Raw genomic sequence first — 20659 nt, forward strand, 5'->3', positions numbered from 1 at the left:
TTTTATCCCGCCATGTTTTTTTTTTATGAAACCAAATTTCCAAGTGTTCATTGGTCTCTTCCCTTACATTCTCCGTCTTCTATCTCTTCGCCCCATTCACAGTCCTATGTGGTGCACCCTAATACATTTACTCACAACAACCTTATTTCCATTCCCATCCCCTGTCCTATTGTTCCTAGGGTCTCCAATGTTACTCAGTCTTGTCCTTCACCATCTCCTATAAGTGGTGGCCTTGTCTCCTCTAGTCCTGCAGCTGGTAGTTCATTATGTATTCCAGAAAATAATACTCTGGATCGTTCCGTGTGTTTTTCAGAAGACAATCCTGATACTTCAATCTCTCAGGTTCCTGACCTTCAACCTGTCACAGTTAACTCTCATTCTATGCAAACTCGGTCTAAGTCTGGTATTTTCAAAAAAAGAGCTTTTCATACTCATGTTACTTCAGAGTCTCATTCTCTGATTGAACCTCAATCCTTTAAAGTAGCTTCTAAGCTCTCTCACTGGCAAATTGCCATAGATGAGGAGATGAATGCTCTTCTACAACAACATACTTGGAGTTTGGTTCCTTTGCCTCCTCACAAGAATCTTGTGGGTTATAAGTGGGTTTACAAGATCAAGAAACATCCTGATGGATCTGTTGCCCGATATAAGGCTCGATTAGTGGCCAAAGGGTTCTCTTAAGAAACTGGTTTGGACTATTATGAGACATTTAGTCCGATTGTGAAACCCACCACTGTTCGATTGGTTTTGTCCTTGGCTGCTACTCATGGTTGGAAGTTAAAACAATTAGATGTCAAGAATGCCTTTCTTCATGGCTTTCTTGATGAAGAAGTATATATGTCCCAACCTTAAGGTTTTGTGGATCCTGATCATCCAGATTATGTTTGCAAATTGGAACGATCTTTGATGGTTTGAAACAGGCTCCTCGTGCCTAGAATGACAGGTTTACCAAGTTTCTTATTCAGTTGGGTTTCACTACTTCTTAAGCTGATCCTTCCTTATTTGTCAAGACCATTGATCGTTCGGTTATGATTCTTTTGCTATACGTGGATGATATCATTCTTACTGGTACTAGTGATGATGTTATTCAATCAATGATTTCTCAACTTACTACTGAGTTTGACATGAAGGATTTGGGCATTCTCCATTTTTTTCTCGGGTTGCAGATTGAGTATCAACCTCAAGGCTTATTTGTTCATCAATCCACATATGTGAAGGCATTGTTGCACAAAGCAAATATGTTGGATTGCAAGCCATGTCTTACTCCCTGTCATCCATATCAGAAATTACTTTCACATGGTAGTTCTTCGGTTGTTGATCCTGGTTCCTATCGAAGTCTTGTAGGAGCTTTGCAGTATCTTACTTTTACTCGCCCTGATATTGCTTTCTCAGTCAATCAGGTTTGCCAATTCATGCACTCTCATCTTGAGTCGCATTTAGCTGCAGTAAAACGCATCTTAAGATATCTGAAAGGTTCTATACACTTGGGGCTCTGCTTTCGTCCTGGTTCCTTTCACTTACGAGCCTATACAGATGCTGATTGGGCCGATGACCCTAATGATCGTCGTTCTACTACTGGTTTTGTGATTTTTCTCGGGTCTAATCCAATTTCCTGGAGCTCCAAGATGCAGCATACTGTGAGCCGGTCCTCTACTGAGGTTGAATATAGGGCCATGGCCACTACTACTGCTGAGATCGTTTGGATTCAACAGTTGTTACAGAATCTTCATATGCCGGTTCTCGACACTCTTTTGCTTCACTGTGATAACATCTCTGCAATGGCTCTTGCTACGAATCCTGTGTTTCACTCCAAGTCCAAGCATATTGAAATAGATTGTCACTTTGTGCGTGAAAGAGTTCAACGTGGTACTATTTTGTTACAGTTTGTTAATTCTGCAGATCAATATGCTGATGTTTTTACTAAAGGCCTTTGTTCTCCTCAGTTTCGTTTTAACTGTTCCAATCTCATGCTTGGTTGTTCTCAGCAAAAGTTTGAGGGAAGATGATAGTGTATATGGGTAGACAGGATGTTGACAAGTGTCATTATGTTAGTAGTAGTGTCTTAAGGAAGTTATGTGGGTGTAAAAGTATATATACTGAGTTGTAATTATTCTCATTCATTAATTCAATAGAGGAAAAACAGTTATTACAATTCTCTCTCTAGTTTTCTCTGTCTAATATCTATCTCTCAGTTACTTACACATTAAGCTTCCTCTTATCGTTATCAATTACAAGGTTAGAGTTAGTTACCTTGTAAGCTAGTATAAATTGTAAAAGCTTTTTCATTTTCTGTAATTAGTTCAACTTAGAAGATATCAATACAAGCTTTCATTTTCTTCCAAAGCCTCATCTTCTTCTCCAGTCCATTGTGATGGATAATCTTCATACTTTTTCGACGTAGTTAACAATTCGAATCTAAAATTGCTCATTTACCACTAACCTTTATTATTAAATGGCCATAATAGTTCAACACAAATATGGCAAAATTTCAAGAGGGATCAGAGAGGCCACACAAGATAAAGTAAAGGTGATAAAATTGAACTGTTATTTGTAATTCGTTTTTTATCATCTTCATACTTAAGAATTTGTATGAGTCGACTATAAGATTACTTTCCATCAAACAATTATTATTAAACTAAAAACTAGTTGGTAAGAGATCCTCTCTGGATCTCTCCCACTAAATCTACCTAATCCATTAATTCAGATCTTTGAATTTGATCCAACGGCTACAAATAAGGGGCCTCATAAAAGTTATAATAATTTTAGTTGTTCGATCACATTTCAAGAGCTCGGATTAATGGATTGGGATGGCTTTGGTGGGAGAGATCCGGAGGGATCTCTTCCCCACACTTAGTGCCAATGAAAATTGAAGATTTGTGAATGATGGTATAAGGTCAATTTGAAAGGGCGTATATTCTTGACTTTAAATGAATAAAGTTGAGATTAGATTGGACTAGGCTAATGTCCTTGATTGAAATTTGTTATGATGTCATTTCGTTACATTGCGTGTGTAACCCTTGAGAAGAACCTTGGCCAGTTAAAACTAATGATTGTATTTAAAACTAATGAAAATGATTTGAAAACTTTAAGGATAAAGTGAATAGTATTATTATTGACTTTTTAGTGTAAAAATATGATTTTTCGTTAAAATAAATAGTACCGGAAGTTTTTCGTTAAAGTTCTCATGATTTTATCACTTAAAAAATACTTAAGGATAGGGCAGTACTACAATATCTTTGAGTTGATTGGTAATAATGTGTTATTATTAAGGTAGGCATTGATGTTCAGTCGCATGTTATTTTCCCAACCACCTACTCACCTTATACTAAACTAGCAAGCAACCTTTGTTGTTGCAGTTGGTTTAGAACTCGATGGAAACTGTTTTTAAAATGATTAAATGCATTTTTGGTGATATTATTTTTAAATTTCAAAAGTACTTGAAGCGTTTTTTGCAAAAAATACTAGTTACTAAAAATTGGTTTCAAAAACACTTTCAGCAAAAGTATTTTTAGTAATTTTAAAAACACTTCCAAACGAGCCATAAGTAAAGTGAGTAACCAGATAGTATATCTATGTGATTATTATGGCAATCATCTATTACTAGTTGTAGATCTATTGCAAAAATAAGGTCTCCTCATCTCTTAGTGTATTTTAGAATAGTAAAATTGATGTTTATTAAAAAAATAAAAAAATAAAATAAAAAACTGTTTATTGCTGTTTTTATTTATTAGTTATTACTATTTAAACTATTTTAATTATTGCTACTATTATTATTATATGATGTATGATTACGTAATAAGAGCCAACGGAGGCAGGATAATCATATTTTTGGTGTATTTTCTTTTTGGGTTGAAAAGTATACGTACTATATTGATTAGTAGTAGAGGTGGATCAAATTATGGCCTATCAAGATGATCCTATTTCTTATCCATTTTTTATTCTTTATGTTATTAAAATTAATAACTCACAACTTAATGTAGTATTACGGTTTTTATTTGTTAGTAACAAATCATAAATTCTAATTTTATAAATGACGAATTCGATATGAATTTATTTTTTTATTATCCTAATAATATATTCTTGTAAAAAGGAAAATTACAAGCTTGTACAAATAATACCGAACCCGAATAGTTTATAGTAGTCAAAGAAAAGGTTGTCAAAATACAAAAAGAGAAACGAAATCAGTACACTTGGGGCCTAGGGCATTGGCCACCCCAACAATTATTTGATTGTTACCTCGCATGAAATGTCAACCACAGCTCAACACGATAGGGACAATGGAGATATTTAAATCACAATGTTTGAAAACAAAGGAAGTAATGTGCATGTGTCCAACCTTTCATTACGATCTTGCTAGTAACACTTGATTTGGTTAAACTTTTATGGTATGACGAGTGTACCATCACTTATAGTTACTATTGTACACAACAAGCACTTTTTAATATAGGTGCATCTTGATTGCAGATCTACTGTTTTTAATTTGGTGTCTCGTTTTTATGTAGTTTGACACTTGTTCTTTCATTTCATTTTAGAGTTAACATTGTTAGTTTTTCAAAAGATAAAACATGAAGAAAACACTAAATTGAGGACAACAAATCCACTAGACTTCGAGAGCTAAGGAAGATGGTAATATGTTGCGTGAGTCCTACCATTATATATATGATCTATATATATAACTACGATAAATGCTACGGAGACTTTGAAAAGTGTGACTCTTTATGAACTCTTTGTCATCTCATATTTTTTGCACAGTATTTTAATTATAATGTTGACACGATAATTAAAGTTAAAATGTGAGGTCACAGAGACTTCATAAAGAGTCTCATTTTGAGAAAGTTTCCTTAGCATAAGTATATCAACAAATGTGATAAAATGACATTATATTAAGGGATTGAAGACTCACCCATATCGTAGAATTCAACCACCTTTCTTTTTCAACATTGAAATTGAGAATGATCCTTCCTACCAAATTAGAGAATAACTAATGTTAGAGGACTCTCCACTCTAGTGTTCCCATTTAGTGCCTAATTCAATGCTACCATGTTGCGAAAGCCAAATTTTCCCATGTCATTTTCTTTACAAAACTTTTGCAAGATGGCTATGAATGAAATTTTATGCCTATCCCCCTAATTTTTCCACCAGAGTTTGGAAGGTTGGTATGTAAGCATCTTCTATAAATGTTTGGTCTATGTAATACTAGACTCTCAAGTTAATAGGGTTCCATGAGTCTTATCCACATGCACCTCAAACTTTCTTAATCGACTTGAGATGAGAGGGTTGCATATGTACAAGGGGGTGTGATATCCACACATCATTTTTTACTTCTCACACACCTTTCTAATTTTTAGTCGTCGGATCGGATGAATTGAAGAAGATCAACGAACATAAATTAATAAAGGGTGTGTAAAAAGTAAAATAGGGTATGTGGATAACACATCCATTTACAAATTACGCTTAAATTTGTTGCGTCAATCTTCTTGCTGCTTATACTTTAGTTTAGTTTAGTGCATCGCTTGTTTATATGAAGAATAGACACATTTAGTCTCAGAAACCCTTTTGCACAATTAAAAATAAGAAAAATGAAAACAATATGAGATTGGATCAACATGTGTCTTGGAGATCGGGAGATTTTCAGTATATCCGAAACACGATGTGGTACATCACTTGTCCTTATATAAGTGGTGGGATATTTGTATTGAAAAATTAACAATTTAAAAAATAAAACTTCACTCCACTTACATATGGTGCATCACTCGTATTCTGGATACAATGAAAATTTTCTGTCAAAAATCGACAATTTTCGCCAATGACTCCTAATTGAATAATGAAATTATTGTTTAGATTACAATCCATCCACCATCATCCCGCATTCATTGGCTTATAAAAAACCAAAAATTTCTTTTATAATCCTTGGAAAGACAAATCTCTATTTCATAATTTTAATTTCCATTGGTTATACCAAGAGATTCTTTCTTTCCATAGACCCAACCCATTTCCGGAACGGTTTGGTTCGGATCGCACCCACCCGGTCACAGGGGTAAAATCGGTAGAGGGACCATAGTTGAAGCTCTATCTCTAGGTCCCAGAGTACAAGAAATTTTTAGTTATGACAGAAATACGGATGATACATCATATATTTTTATGCAAGTGATGGAAAATTTTAATCTATTAACCTTTTAGCACACATAATCTACTATTTATATAAAGACACATGATGTATCATCTTGTGTGACGACCACGCTGAAAAATCTTACATGAATTTCCAACGTAAGAGTGTAAAACTAAACATCAACCAATGGGACCCACCCATCCGGGCCCCACAGCTTAAATCTTGGCAGAGTCGCAAGTACCCAATGGACCATGACCCAACTGGTACTTCCGGAATCGAGGGTATTTTCGTCATTCCGATAGAGCGGGTGGTTACTCTGCCCACTGGTAAATGATTCTTGTCTTCCTCGCCACTACTACCGTTAGCTGTCTTCTGACGCTCACTCCCTCGTTTTCTCTGTTAAGCTTGCAGAGAGGGGAGAGAGAGATAGAGAGATCTAGAGAGAGAGAGAGAGAGACTCAGAATTCTAGAGAGAGAAAATGAGTGAGCCATCGAACGATGCGTTGTTGGCGCCACCCCCGCCTCAGGCGTTGCTGGAGAGGCTCAAGGATTACGGCCAAGAAGACGCCTTTGCCCTCTGGGACGAGCTCTCCCCCGACGAACGCCAGCTTCTCGTCAATGAAATCGAGGTCCTCTATTTCTTTCACCTCCTCTGGTTTTAATTTTCTCGGCAGCCAAACAGTTAAGATTCTTAAAACAGAACTCGGCAGTGATCGAATTTGGGACCACTAACGATAATTCATCTGATTTTTCATAAATTTATTGGATTTCAATGCCAATCTGGGACAGTTGAATTGATTGCATTGTTGCTTTTGCTTCTGAATCAAGAGATTGATGCATTTTGTTTTGCATTTTTGTTTAGAGTTTGGATCTTTCGAGAATCGATCGGATCATACGGTGTTCGCTTCGATCTCACGGTCAGTACCTTGCCAATTACACGCAGAAAATATAATCAAAGTATGATTAGTAGTTCTGATGGATTTTGATTGGTTTGACAGGGCTGCCGACGGCGGCGATTGAGCCGGTGCCGGAGAGCAGTGTGTCGGCGGTGGAGGAGCGAACGCTAGAAGACAGAGAGAGGTGGTGGAAGATGGGACTGAAAGCCATCCATGAGGGAAAGTTGGCTGTCCTACTTTTGTCCGGTGGACAGGTGAGGTCCAATTTTTTTCAATCATGTTTTGTAGCTTTTAATAGATATGTTTGCTTAATGTGGCATTGCTTGGCACTCATTGCTTTTGCTCAATGTTTAACTTTATACTGCATCAAAAAGAGAATTATTAGTTTAGTAGTGCTTCTTTATTTGTATGTGGGGTGTTACATTTGGTGCCCCTCTTTCTCTGTCCTTCAAACCATGACTTTCGGGATCGATTCGCTTTTTGGGGTTTTGTGTATATAAAGACAACTTGATTACAGATGGGTTTGTACGCTTAATGTTTAAAGCAAACTTTTTTAGTCCATAATGTATTTAATCATCCTCTCCTTCTCTCTCTCTCCCTCTCTAACTATTATTTTGCTATGATGTTGCTTTATGGATTTGTAGATAGTTTTACGAATAATGTGTTTCTCCCTCTCTCTGGTTGGTAGGATGTTATTTTCTAAATGTTCATTTGGGACAATGTTGATGGCACTTAGTGATGGAAAAAGCATTGGAATATGGTTTTCCCCTTGTTTAAGCATCATGTACAGCAAAATTGCTTTGTAGGATTCCAAAATCTTTATTCTTTCTTTCTTTTATTTTTCTGGTTTTTGTTTTTTGGGGTTATGGGGGATGTATGATACAGAGTGAAAATGTTTTACACTGTATTTCAATCTCTTGTCACATTTGGAACGTGAAATACCGACATGTTCGGGTTCCACGTCTAGGTGAATGCTTTTAAAGAATTTGATGCTCGTGTCAGGGGTCCATCTTTCTCAGCTTCCTGGCTCACTTAATCTCATTTGAAGTGTTGTGTGCACAAGTCATAGTAACAGTAAACTACTCAAGCCTAGTAATTTTCTGGATAATAAATGTTGTGGTAATGCAAGCCACTAGAAATTTTTGTCATGAATAAAATGATTATACCCGTTTGAGAATGTTTGTGTTTTGAGGCTATCAAGATGTGATGTGAGGGGATGTAGTCATGAATGAATCTGTTACACTGCTTCTGGCTGAGTTTCTTTCAGGACATTTTCTCCATACTTGAGTTGTTTCAGTTCTGCTCTATCATTTTTTTCAAGTGTAAGCTTGGCTAATTTTGTAGGGAACTCGGCTTGGAAGTTCAGATCCGAAGGGATGCTTCAGTGAGTAGTAGTCATTTCCTTTTTTCTTTTTTTTTTCTTCATATATTCACCTGATTGTGAAGCATTGTGTGTATCATACCTTGATGTTTACATTTACCAGAAAAGTTTACCCTTGTGTGTATTTATACTTATATTTTAGACATTGGGCTTCCATCTGGAAAGTCACTCTTTCAACTCCAAGCTGAGCGGATTTTGTGTGTCCAAAGACTAGCTGCTCAAGCTACAAATGAGGGTATGTTTCATTGCAAGAGGTTCTTTATGGTCTCAAGTAATTTGGGTTTTCATATTAATTGCTATGTTATTCAGGTAACGCTGCTCCACTGCAAATACATTGGTATATCATGACCAGCCCATTTACTGATGAATCCACACGGAAATTTTTTGAAACTCATAAATACTTTGGTCTCGACGCTGACCAGGTAAGAAATTTTATATTCTATTTTCTAATATTTTGTGGATAGCCAAGGTGTTTTTGTTTATTCTGAAGAAAACAGATTTTTTGCTTACTTTTCTTAAGTTCAAACTCCCTTGATGCAGATAACCTTCTTTCAGCAAGGAACCATACCTTGTGTTTCAAAGGATGGAAGATTTATCATGGAAACTCCATATAGAGTAAGGCTTCTATTTGAACTGTAACTTATTCAGAAACCTCACTTTGTTTTACCTCCTTCTTTTAAGCCTTTATAAATCTCTTACTTACCTTAGATGTACTTAGAATATAACAAAAGGATAATTTTGTTTTACGATATTATATGCATGTGTGTAGCACACAGCCACTGTATTTCCCATTCCATAAAGATTGTGATATACTGCCTCCAACAAAAAAGGCCTATGATTAATGCCAGTTTATTCTTCTAAACCAGGTAGCTAAGGCACCAGATGGGAATGGAGGAGTATATTCAGGTATTTTCCCATTAGATTTGGCTGAGCTTAATTTCCTCAATTTTCCTTAACTGCTGATAAGACATTCCTTAATAAATTGGGCCCATATATTTTATCAGCTTTAAAATCATCAAGATTATTAGAAGATATGGCTACAAGAGGAATTAAATATGTGGATTGCTATGGAGTTGACAATGCACTGGTGAGATTTCTTCCTTTCTGATTTCGTGTGTAGTCTGCAAGCAGGGGAAAAAGAAGGGCAGACATTGAAATTCCTTCTCTTCCATTATTTGGTTGGTCAAGGAAGAAAATACTCATCTTTTTCTCCTCTCATATCTGCCTAAATCAACTGGAGTCTAAATGTTCTTTTTTAGAAAGAGTTGAAAGTTTTTCTTATAATGATTAGGTTGTTGAAAGCAGGTTCGTGTAGCTGATCCAACGTTCTTGGGATATTTCATTGATAAAGGTGTTTCAGCTGCTGCAAAAGTTGTTCGTAAGGTAATTGACAAGAATTTAACTCTCTCTCTCTCTCTCTCTCTCTCTCTGTGACACACACACACATACATTTGCTCCTGCTCTTGTATCTGAAGTGTATGGATTGTGATAGGCTGATAGAACTCAAATGATTTGATACGAGCTATGGTGCTTGCTCGGGTAAAGATATATTACCGTTTTATAGTGGATTTTAATGTATGTGTCAGAGTCTTTCATAGTTCAAAATATCTGTTGTGCGGCCTATGCATCTGTAGGGGAGAACTCATCAGAACTGGCTCATCTTCATCCATATGGGTATGAGTATATTGGTAAAGCCAGAAAAAAGATGGACGATATTTTGGACGAAACTATTTTACTGATATCAGTTTTTCACCTGTGTTTGTTACACATGAGTTCCGAAAGTTTGTATCGTTCCATACATAGAGTTTTTAGAACTATTCTGATATATCACATTTTTAGTTACTTCGGGTTTTTGGTTACAGGCATACCCACAAGAAAAGGTTGGTGTGTTTGTACGTCGAGGAAAAGGAGGACCTCTTACTGTGGTTGAATACAGTGAGATGGACTCATCTCTGGCATCTGCAATCAATCAAGAAACTGGACGTCTTCGTTTTTGTTGGAGTAATGTAATGTCTATTGTTACCTCTGATCTCATCATCTACTATTTCTTTCTTTTGAAATAACTACTTTGTCTTCTAAGTTCTACGCTTTTTTCTTTAGTGGATTGAATTATGAGTTATGGCAGCTTCGTGCTTTCTAAGTTATGGCAACTCTTGCGACATTGTGTTTTTCAGGTGTGTTTGCACATGTTCACCCTGGATTTTCTAAACCAAGTGGCTAATGGCCTTGAGAAGGATAGCATGTCTCTCTCTCTCTCTCTCTCTTATGGCCTTACGTTTGGAATTTCCAATCTTTAGTTTTCGATATTGTAACAATATTATTGTAAACATGCTTTTTTGAATGCAGTTACCATCTCGCTGAGAAGAAAATTCCTTCTATCCATGGACAGTCGATGGGATTCAAACTAGAGCAATTCATATTCGATGCGTTTCCTTATGCACCCTCAACTGCACTTTTTGAGGTGACTTCATTACCCCGTGTTTGCTCTAATCCCAACAATTTCCTTTCTTGACTTTGCAGTGCTAAGGATAGCATTTGTTTGCCAAATATTCAGGTATTGCGTGAAGAAGAGTTTGCACCGGTAAAAAATGCAAACGGGTCAAATTATGACACTCCGGATAGTGCCAGGCTTCTTGTTCTCCGACTCCACGCTCGTTGGGTAGTTGCCGCTGGTGGATTCTTAACACATTCAGTGCCTTTATATGCAACTGGTAACTCACGCACGCACTGTTTCTTATTTGCGTTCTAGTATGTGCATAAACGCAGGGGAAGGAAACAAAAATAAGGGAAAGTTGCACTGACACAGTTGATGTTGAGTGCAGGTGTGGAGGTGTCACCTCTTTGTTCGTATGCCGGAGAAAACCTCGAAGCTATTTGCCGTGGACGAACCTTCCATGCCCCTTGCGAGATTACATTCTAATCTGTTTACAGAATCGTGGTTTTTTTTACCCTTAATTTGTGCGGCTGTATTTTACTAAAACCTAGAGTGTGAGTTAGCTCCGCCTATATCTTTAACGTTTGTGATTGATTAGTGGATGATTTGCTGTGTATAATATGAAGGTCTTTGAGATATACATGTATTTTTGTCATGCTTCAGTTCTATGTCTCGGCGGCCACCTTTGTTTGCTTTGTCAAGGTGTGAATTGCTACCCACCTATAGGTGGTGGGGTTTCCCTACCAACTAGAGGGCTTAAGGCGTGCTTAATTTGACATTTTTGTGAGGATAATGAATCATTCACCCACTTCTACTCTCTTGTACATCTAATCATTTCCATGTCTTGCATAGTTACAAGTCTACGCAATTAGGCTTAGCAAAGTCAGTTAATCAACTTTTTCCCATGTGGGACTCTCTGGCCTCTTAATATTTTTCCGATGAATCATGACGCATGAAAATAGTCATCGACAGTGCAAATTTCTCTCGTTGAGTTTGGAAAGCTTAGTTAAGACACGTTGAATAAATCAAAAGAAAACCAAGAACAAAATTAAAAACGAAGAGTGTGGAAGGTAGAACGGACAGCGCAAAATTTACTCCCCTTTTATTATTTGGTTGTTTTTGTTTTATTTTTGAAAAGCTTGATTGGCCTCAATTGGAAATGATTTTCTAGATAATCCGAATAAGTAGGGTTTTATGAGTTTTAGATCTACGTGGATGCCCTACTAACCGAGGGCTTATGACGTGCTTAATTTGACCTCAACACAACATGATGAGCCCGTCAACTTTAGCTATTCTTGCGTTGCGTAGTTACAAGCGTTCCAATGTGGGATATCTAGCATAACAAATGTTTAGCAAAAAGAGTCAAGGATAATCAGCCAATATTCACTCTAACGCGCAACGATTGTAACTAGGAATGTAATTTAATCATGGATTGGAAGAACCATCCAGGTTACAATGCATTTTTCTCCAGCTACTCCGAGAAGCTTATCGTCCAGTTAAACCATCTCCGTCGAGCCGCTGAGTCGTTGAAAAGGATGGGCAAGGAAAGCAAGAGCTAGATTCCGACAAAGGTCGCAGGGTGTCAGACCAAAACCAAGTGTTTGAAGTTTCGTATTCTCCACGCAGGTTCAGTGATATGGCGATACCCCAAGTAGTGGCTCCATGCCGGCCAATTGATGCTGCAGGAACTTATAAACTGATTCAGTTGTTGTAGCAGCTACACGAACAACCACCCCGATTCCCTGCAGAAAAAATAACCATTAACTCGCATTTACCTCAGATGGTTGCGAAATTCAGTAGAGAATCATGCAGCATCGTATGATCACTCCAATGTTCTAAAAATGGAAAACATATTTGAAGCAAGAACATGAAAAGAGAGTTAGATGTGGGTCTTGAACCGTGTCATAGAAATTACTAGATTTATCTTATTGAGGAAATATGAAATGCGCAATATGTGGCAAGCATTGGTTTTACACCAGAACATGAACAGGCCCTTAGCAGCACCGGACCAATATACCTTAGGACCAAAAACACTTGAAGAAGCAATAAAGCTTGGTTTGGCGAAGCGATTATCAGAATTTGTTTTTATTTGGTGACCTGACGCGGTGGAAGGAATGTGTAATTGGTCAGACATGATCCTCTTCACGTTTTCTTGAACTAGGTTCTGAATGTGCTTGATCTTTGGCCTATAATGAAGCAACCGCAAGGTGTAACATTGATTTATTCACGTAATTACTGCCATTCCATATCAAGATGAGTAAATTAAAACCACTGTAAAACATTTGATAAAGGTTTAGGAGAAGATGCAAATGGTCTATGAATCATGAAATACTCACCCCAAGAGTACAACCATTGCAATTACTTGGTAGTCCTGCATTCGTTCAGCAATTGAAGAGATATTTCCACGCTCGAGGTGCACCTGTCCTAAAAACATTGAACCATCTGAGAAAAAGAGGAAGGGAAGACAACAGGACTCACACAAGCATTCATTTCTCAAAATCCTAGTGCAAGCATAAAAACAAGTTTGATTATTGAACTGGACCAGGAGATACATTTGCATATATGTACATGGGGATGAAACGAAAGACAAGCAATACATATTACATCAATGGGCATATTCAGGCGTTTAAATTTAGCAAGTTGATAAAGTTAGAAATATTGTGCTTAGAGGTTGAAACAGGGCATCCCATCTTTAAATCTAGTCCTCAAACATATAGGGAACCTGAAATATGCAGCTCCCAAATTCCAAGAAAACTTATTGGTAGAATTACCATCCCTAAGAACTAAGCGTTTGGATGTTTAGACTGGAAACAAATAAAAAATGAAATGAAAAGAAAAAGATTACCGCGTCCAGAAACAGAGGTTCATCATTTTCCATAAATATGTGGTTGATGCTCTTGTAAAGATCGAAATCCCATTTTTCTCCACTTTCGTGACGCCCACTGGTAATCCAATCCACAATGACCAAACTTGAGTCGGAAACTACCCTAAAGACTTGTTTCTGAGAGTATCTTGCCGTGGAAAAACATGTCACAGGATCAGGAATGACCGCCAAAAGGGCATTGCTCCCAACCCTTGCCTACTGCACAGAAACGTGATTTCCAGGATTCACATGTAATGTAGCCATTGACAGAAAGCATGAACTAATCCGAACAACACATATTTAGCTTCAACTGCGTATTAAAAACGTCCCTAAAATGTGCGGCATCAAACTACTATATGTTTGATTAGGCTAAATTCTTACCTCCAAGACTTGTTCACAGCACTTGAATCCCACAGACTTGTAAACCTATGCAACAACCAAAATCCATTTGAGAAATCCATATATTCCAGACACAGTACATTTCATTGAAGTCAATCTTCCACATACGAATAAGGGAATGAAGATAATGAATCCGCGAGATGTTATTGGCACTCCAAAATCGTTATCTTGCACTCCTCCCTAGAGAAAAAAAAGTAAGAACGACGCGCAAAATGACTATTCTGAAGTGCTAATTACGGTTCCCTAAAATCCGAGGAAGAGATTTCGTTTTTTAAGTAACCTTAGTGGAAGCTTGGGTTGTTAAGACAGTGGTGCAGCCATCTCCAATGTTAAACTCACATGAAATAGAATCTCCCTAAAACAAGAGAACAAGTTCAAAAAAATAAAATAAGAATAATAATAATAACCCAGAAAACAAAACGGATTACAATTCACAAGCAAATACAGATTGATGAACAAAAAAGCACATACAGAAACAATACCACCACCATAGGTGAGGTTGTAAACCCAAACAGCATCAGTTTTGGAGGGACCCACCTTAGGAAACATCAAAATTAACACCCCAATTGGATCATTTCACATTATTTTCATCAAAACATGAAATTTGATCTGAAAATTTTGACAAAAACAGAAGAAGAATAATGAAGTGGAGAAAAAAGATGAGACCTTTCTGGGGATGATGAACTTGAGAGGATACTTTGAGAAGCATCTTGTCACTGTTGACCTTCCTCCCACTTTTTCCACCTCCACCCTTCCCTCTCTCTCCATCTCTCTCTCTTTCTCTCTCTCTCTAGAGCTGTAACCTGTGTACAAAACAACCAAAGGCTGAATAGTGATTAGTGAATAGGAAGCACGTGTTCACAAATTGGGTCGGGTCTTTCGTTCCGGTTTAAACCGGTGGTAAATTGGTTTTTTCCCATTTTCTTTGTTCTTTTAAAAATCATAAAACAAAAACCCTTCTTTTGAGTTCTTTCTCGCTAAGTCGCTCAGTCTCTCTAGGGTTCTACCTCAAGCTTCCACAAGCTCAGAACTCGTAAGGTACTCTCTCTCTCTCTCTCTCTCCTCTCTCTGTCTAATGATTGATTTTGGACTTGTGAATCAGAAATGTTGTATATTTGTTTGCCTAATTGAATTTCCATCGAGTTCCGAAATATGGCTCTTCTTTGTTTGTTAGTTTTGTTTACCTTCTGTTTGGTTGCTGAGAAAATGGGATCGGAAAATATCAAACTTTAATGATTTCTTGCTTCCTGTCTGTTCTGCTTTTGATTGTTGACAAAGTCTGAATCTTGTGAATAAACATACCCCTGAAACACAAAACCAATCTCGGAATCATTTGGATGGAATTCGGGGATTCAAATTTCGCTCAACCCTCAGAAACCGAGAAAATTTGGATATTGTTACCTCCCAATGATAGAAATTTACAATGAGTAGGCGGAGATATATTTTTTCGATAGGAAATGATGTGCAAGTAGAGGGATGATGGTTCTTATTTGTTACCGAAAGTGTATTGATTCAAGCCTTCTTGTTTGGCTAGCTTTAACGTTCCTCTATTTACATTAACAAATGCATATGATAGGTTTTGTGCAGATTCCGGATCCAGATAAGCGATTGTGAGAAGTGAAATGGGTTCGTCATAGGTTGATTTCCATTTGTTGGGGAACCGGCTCTTGTGCAAACCTTGAAAAGATGAGTTTGATCTTAAGATTACGGAATCATTTGCCTAATGGGTTCTGCAGAAGACCCCTTATTTCTTCCCTTGGAGCACTGAATTCTGGTAGATTAAATGGGTTTTGTCGAAACTTTGGTCAACCTGCAAGGCAAGAAGAGGAAGAGGAGGAAGAAGTGGAGATTGACCAGAGGAGACTCCCTGCTGATTATGATCCTGCTACATTTGATCCCACAGAGCATCGTAGTCCTCCAACTGATCGGGTTTTTAGGCTCGTAGATGAAATATCATCACTCACATTGGTTGAAGTTGCTGAGCTGGGTTCCATTTTGATGAGAAAAAAGGGAATGACGGAGCCGCCAGTTGTGGGAGTTATGAAGCCAGGAGCTGCTGGACTAGGATTGGCAATGAAGGGACCGTCAGCAGCTAAGGAGGAGAAGAAACCAGAAAAGACTGTATTTGAATTGAAATTGGAGTCATTTGAGGCAGCGTCTAAAATAAAACTGATCAAGGAGGTAAGGAGCTTCACCGACTTAGGACTCAAGGAAGCAAAGGATTTAGTGGAGAAGGCGCCAGCGGTGCTAAAGACAGGAGTGTCAAAGGAAGATGGAGAACAACTGGTAGAGAAGCTGAAAGCTCTTGGCGCAAAGGTTTCTCTTGAATGAAATAAAAAAGACGATCCAGATGTACTCCTCTTCGAGATATTGCGAGATTAGTCAATGTTTCCTTGGGAATACCAGGTAACCAGCTTTTCGGAGTTTTATCAATCCTTATGAATCACATCTCAGATTTCCTCCAACTGTTTTATGTTCAGAAATTTGCTCGCGATTGATTTCTTTACTGTATTGATATCTATTCTGGTAAAGCTGAGATTTTGATTAAGAATGGTCCGCAGATGAAGGCCGATTTCCATAATTCTTGGACCTTTGTTTAGTTTCTTCATTATTAATCATTTATATGTTAGCATGTGCGTGCGATTCATAGCGTTTATAATAATGGGAAATTATTTCCCTTGTTCCGTTTTTTTCTTTATGCGCGGCTTGCTCAATCCTCCTTTGATTTGTTCAATTCAACAACTAGATAAAAAGATAGGAGTGCATTGGAAGAAAAGTGGAGTGCGGAAATCACTTCCCTCAACTCCTGATAGCGCTTACTCACGTGTTTTGAATATGGATGTACTGGTTTGCTACACATTGCCAAGCTGAAATCAGCAACCTTTGGCTCTTCTAAGTTTCTAATGCTTGATTTATGTTAATGCTTAGAGATTGAAAACTAATTATTGACCAAAAACAAGATAATTAGAAATCTAAATTATTAAATGGAATTGAGATATACACAAGAAAATGATGAACTAAAAAAAATTGTACTTTGTCTTTCACAAGGGGGAGATAATCACCCATACAGAATAGCTGTAGCTAAAAAGTAAGAGAAGAACTGGGTAATATTAGTTCTTGGACTTCAGAGATTTTCACATCTCAACTGGGACAAATACCAACGATGTTTCTGTCTTCATGATCAAGGTCGGATCTCTCACTGTTCTCCGAAAGAATTAACGTTGTTGAGTCCTTCCATTTGGATTTTACCGTTGCTGCAGAGTACGTTGCTTCGTCTCCAGATTCTTTACCTGTGAAATGATAGATTTGCTTTACATTATAATCTTGGTCTGCTCTACGAACTGATGTTGGTATACAATTAAACAATGATGGAATATAGGCCAAGGAAGGTTGGTTTTGAAACGTTTGCGACCAGGCAGCAAATCCCCTGTAACTCACCTTTGGTAGACAGGAGCTAATGCTTCACTAGTCACTACGATGAGACGGGTGCTTTGAATGCAAATGTTAAATAGTTAAATGTTATAAAAAGAGAATCGGTGGAGACATTTTTTTTCGCCACTGCGGTAAACCAAAATACTATATCTTTATTCACCTCACTTATAAACTATAAAAAAATTGTTGAGAGAGTATGAGATATTTCAGATCTTTTAGCTATTCAATTTTAATTTTTTTATTTAAAACAATCTAGCAATTAAAACACTTAAAATATCTCAAAACTATAAGCCCTTATAAACTTTAATATAATATGTTAACTTTTTTTTTTTTGGGTCAGACGATAGATTAACTATAAACCCTTATAAACTTTAATAAAATATGTTAACTATTTTTTTTTTTGGTCAGACGATAGATTTATTATATTAGATGTTATCTGAAGGAGCCGACATGGTTCAAATCCACACTGTGGTATAAGAGCAACACTCATCTCCACCATTGTAGTAGAAGATCACTTGTTACTATGTTAACTATCTTATGTTTACTTATTGGAACGAGCAAATTTAAACCTTTCCCGAAATTTCTTTTTCACATAATAAGGACTCAAATTAAATTATTTAGCTAATTTCCCTTTGTTGTCTATTCTCCACATGACACATCCCGACCCGGGATGTCCACTAGGACTCCGAATCGAGCTGTGCTGGCCGACACCTGGAAGGTGACGAAGCCATAAAGTGTGATAATGTATAAAATGTGAATAAATTAAAACCTAAAAGTCCCTAAGTACACGAGTGCGCGGTGAGCGGATCTGGACCCATTTCACACGTGATACAAAGCATAGGTATAGTGCAGTAAGGTGATACAATGATCATACCATCACAAGAAAACATTTGTACCGAAAAGTGCCACGAATCCCTGTCGATACGGAACTCTGCTGCTAGAACCTGGAGGGGTACAAAAATAGAAAATGTAAGTGAGTGAAACAAAACTTTTCAAACCAATTCCAACTACCAAAGGTAGTAGCCCCTCAACGTAATACCTGCATAATTTCCCGGAAAATAAAAGGCGTGACTATAAATCAATACCATAACCAAAATAATAGTCTCACAGTTATACCGTGTCAAATATCTCAAAAAAAAATAAGTACTCAGGTGAAATAAATCAATATGAAATGGCATATTAGCCGGGTCCACCTATAGTGGCCTGTACGGCTGAATTAATAGCTCATCAACATGCTAGCCGGAGCCACCTCACGTGACCTGTACGACTTATCCATATCTCATCATATATGCTAGCTCATCACGTATCTCATCATATATGCTAGTTCATCATATATCTCATCATATATGCTAGCTCATAAGTCGGAGTCACCTTTAGTGACCTGTACGACTTATCCATAGCTTAATAAGTATACATGCACACGAGTCGGAACCACTTAAAGTGGTCTATACGACAAGACTGGGTATAAATAAATACGCTCAAGTACTACGATCACGTGAATACGGTGCGAATAATCACGAGTCACCTACGAGTCAGAACCACCTATAGTGGTTTGTACTACAAGATTGTGCACCTACCTTAGATCCAAGGTAAGCGCAAGGTGCGGGAGGTGAACATCACGTGAAGGACTGTACCCTGGCCACAGGCGAGAGCACTAACACCAAGGTGCAAGTTTATGAGCTCTAACTGTATCTATTGTCACATATACGATTCATGAGCAACCTGTAAGACAGTGTCGGAGTTGCCTATCATTGCAACCTACATGACAAGGTCGGAGTTTCCTAAACATACATGTAGTCATACCATAACCTCATCATTTCAACTAATACCATAAACTCACCTGAACTTACCTGGGTATCCTGCGTTCACCTTTGTACTTCAAAGCGTTCATAATAATTGTGTGCAGGTAATATACATATAGATAAACCACGATGAAATTTAATACTCAACCACGTTATAGCATTTCCAATTATACATATATATATATATATATATATATATATATATATAAAGTGGCATAAAAATGCATAAACTAACGCCCTACTCCCGAATTATTTATTTTCGGGAATAATTATCGGTGACAAGCCCAACTAGACACTAGTTTAATTAATTATCATTACTTACGCTTCCTTACTTCAAATTCTTGATTCTTTACACATTGATTTATGACCAACATTTAACCACCAAATCATAAGGTTAAATCTCATATTTTCCACAAATGTCTGTCACGCTGCTCAATTCCCTAAACAAGGCTATTGTCTCAATTATTGTATGGCTACATCTAACGTCTCATTAGACTGCCTACGTACCCTAAACAGGGATCAAGTCATACGTAGTTCACATTAGTACTTCACAGCATTCACAGTAATTATATGCAGCAATCAATTTATAACTGTTTGTGGAATTATCAATCATATATGTATATATGTATATGATAGAAGGGAAAAGACCCACTTACCTGAGGTCCGTGCTACGACTCTCTAGCACGCATATCGAGACATCACGAACCATCGTCGCCTAGAACAATTATCAAATCACGTTTCAGAGTTCTTACCGATAAAACACATAATTTACATAAAACACATCCCTACGTAATTCAATTCAAAAGGTCTGCATCACGGATTTCTGATTCGTTACTTCCAAAGACCCACATTATACATTATACTCCTAGAACGACATCCTAAAGTCTTATTACGATCCAACGGTCGGATCTCCGCTAATAGCTAAAACCAAGTGGCGGTTAACCTTTTATTTTATGAACTTACAAATCCAATTTGGGAATATCCGTATATCGGATTCCCGATCCGTAAGTTCCTATGGTCCTCAAATATTACGAACTATAACATACTAAAGTTTGGTGACGATCCAACGGTCGAATCGTCGATTCATACAATGACCTATTAACGTAACATAGAGAATTTAGATTCTAACAATCAACCTACTTCATACAATTACCAAAACTAAACTCAAGGCATATAATTAGCCTAAGAATAACATCGATGGCCCCCTGGCCACGCACAGCCGCACCACGGCGGTCGGTCGCCCTGACTTGCTGGAAAATCCAACTATTTAAAAAAATTACCAAATTTTACAAGAATAAAGATCTCAATTAGTAGAGTAAACTTTATACCTACGGACAAGTCTA

At 37.3% G+C, this 20659-nt stretch overlaps 4 protein-coding genes across 9 annotated transcripts; 3 read left to right on the plus strand and 1 right to left on the minus strand.

Annotated features, from left to right (window-relative positions):
* The first annotated feature begins 1028 nt into the window (after positions 1–1028).
* On the plus strand, positions 1029–2006 carry LOC108171908 (uncharacterized mitochondrial protein AtMg00810-like). Its single transcript, XM_017328685.1, has one exon. The coding sequence runs from the start codon at positions 1029–1031 to the stop codon at positions 2004–2006; it is 978 nt and encodes a 325-aa protein (XP_017184174.1).
* Positions 2007–6371: 4365 nt separating this feature from the next.
* LOC103422295 (UDP-N-acetylglucosamine diphosphorylase 1-like) lies at positions 6372–11482 on the plus strand. The gene is made up of 15 exons (XM_008360346.4): positions 6372–6738; positions 6972–7026; positions 7108–7259; positions 8350–8389; positions 8529–8621; positions 8696–8808; positions 8927–9001; positions 9253–9292; positions 9391–9473; positions 9692–9769; positions 10249–10392; positions 10561–10628; positions 10733–10847; positions 10941–11097; positions 11209–11482. The coding sequence occupies exons 1-15, from the start codon at positions 6589–6591 to the stop codon at positions 11304–11306; spliced, it is 1461 nt and encodes a 486-aa protein (XP_008358568.2). The 5' UTR covers positions 6372–6588; the 3' UTR covers positions 11307–11482.
* Positions 11483–12182: 700 nt separating this feature from the next.
* On the minus strand, positions 12183–14882 carry LOC103422293 (urease accessory protein D). Of its 4 annotated transcripts, XM_008360338.4 has the most exons (9): positions 14749–14882; positions 14554–14619; positions 14363–14437; positions 14191–14262; positions 14065–14109; positions 13666–13899; positions 13157–13239; positions 12838–13006; positions 12183–12562 (listed from the first exon to the last, which is right to left on the minus strand). In XM_008360338.4, exons 1-9 carry the CDS (start codon positions 14848–14850, stop codon positions 12449–12451), a joined length of 960 nt encoding a protein of 319 aa, XP_008358560.1. In that variant the 5' UTR covers positions 14851–14882; the 3' UTR covers positions 12183–12448. The 4 variants fall into 4 exon arrangements, with proteins under 4 accessions (XP_008358560.1, XP_008358562.1, XP_008358561.1 ...); XM_008360340.4 differs by lacking the exon at positions 14191–14262; XM_008360339.4 differs by lacking the exon at positions 14554–14619 and having other exon boundaries at positions 14749–14881.
* Positions 14883–14908: 26 nt separating this feature from the next.
* Positions 14909–16663, plus strand: LOC103422294 (uncharacterized). Of its 3 annotated transcripts, none has more exons than XM_008360343.4 (2): positions 14909–15120; positions 15659–16663. In XM_008360343.4, the coding sequence occupies exon 2, from the start codon at positions 15769–15771 to the stop codon at positions 16411–16413; it is 645 nt and encodes a 214-aa protein (XP_008358565.1). In that variant the 5' UTR covers positions 14909–15120; positions 15659–15768; the 3' UTR covers positions 16414–16663. The 3 variants fall into 3 exon arrangements, with proteins under 3 accessions (XP_008358565.1, XP_008358566.1, XP_008358567.1); XM_008360344.4 differs by having other exon boundaries at positions 15670–16663; XM_008360345.4 differs by having other exon boundaries at positions 15030–15115; positions 15670–16663.
* The last annotated feature ends 3996 nt before the right edge of the window (positions 16664–20659 follow it).

The sequence above is a fragment of the Malus domestica genome, chromosome 10 (genome assembly GCF_042453785.1).
Source record: "Malus domestica chromosome 10, GDT2T_hap1".
Taxonomy (NCBI): Eukaryota; Viridiplantae; Streptophyta; class Magnoliopsida; order Rosales; family Rosaceae; genus Malus; species Malus domestica.

What these genes read in the sequence shown, in the direction of transcription:
- LOC103422295 (XM_008360346.4), top strand. Translation starts at nt 6,589, where the DNA reads ATGAGTGAGCCATCGAACGATGCGTTGTTGGCGCCACCCCCGCCTCAG. An exon ending in TACTTTTGTCCGGTGGACAG is followed by an intron (nt 7,260 to 8,349) that starts GTGAGGTCCAAT and finishes CTAATTTTGTAG; the next exon opens with GGAACTCGGCTTGGAAGTTC. An exon ending in AGATCCGAAGGGATGCTTCA is followed by an intron (nt 8,390 to 8,528) that starts GTGAGTAGTAGT and finishes CTTATATTTTAG; the next exon opens with ACATTGGGCTTCCATCTGGA.
- LOC103422293 (XM_008360338.4), bottom strand. Translation starts at nt 14,850, where the DNA reads ATGGAGAGAGAGGGAAGGGTGGAGGTGGAAAAAGTGGGAGGAAGGTCA. An exon ending in AGTTCATCATCCCCAGAAAG is followed by an intron (nt 14,620 to 14,748) that starts GTCTCATCTTTT and finishes ATGTTTCCTAAG; the next exon opens with GTGGGTCCCTCCAAAACTGA. An exon ending in CAACCCAAGCTTCCACTAAG is followed by an intron (nt 14,263 to 14,362) that starts GTTACTTAAAAA and finishes TTTTTTCTCTAG; the next exon opens with GGAGGAGTGCAAGATAACGA.
- LOC103422294 (XM_008360343.4), top strand. Translation starts at nt 15,769, where the DNA reads ATGAGTTTGATCTTAAGATTACGGAATCATTTGCCTAATGGGTTCTGC.
- LOC108171908 (XM_017328685.1), top strand. Translation starts at nt 1,029, where the DNA reads ATGATTCTTTTGCTATACGTGGATGATATCATTCTTACTGGTACTAGT.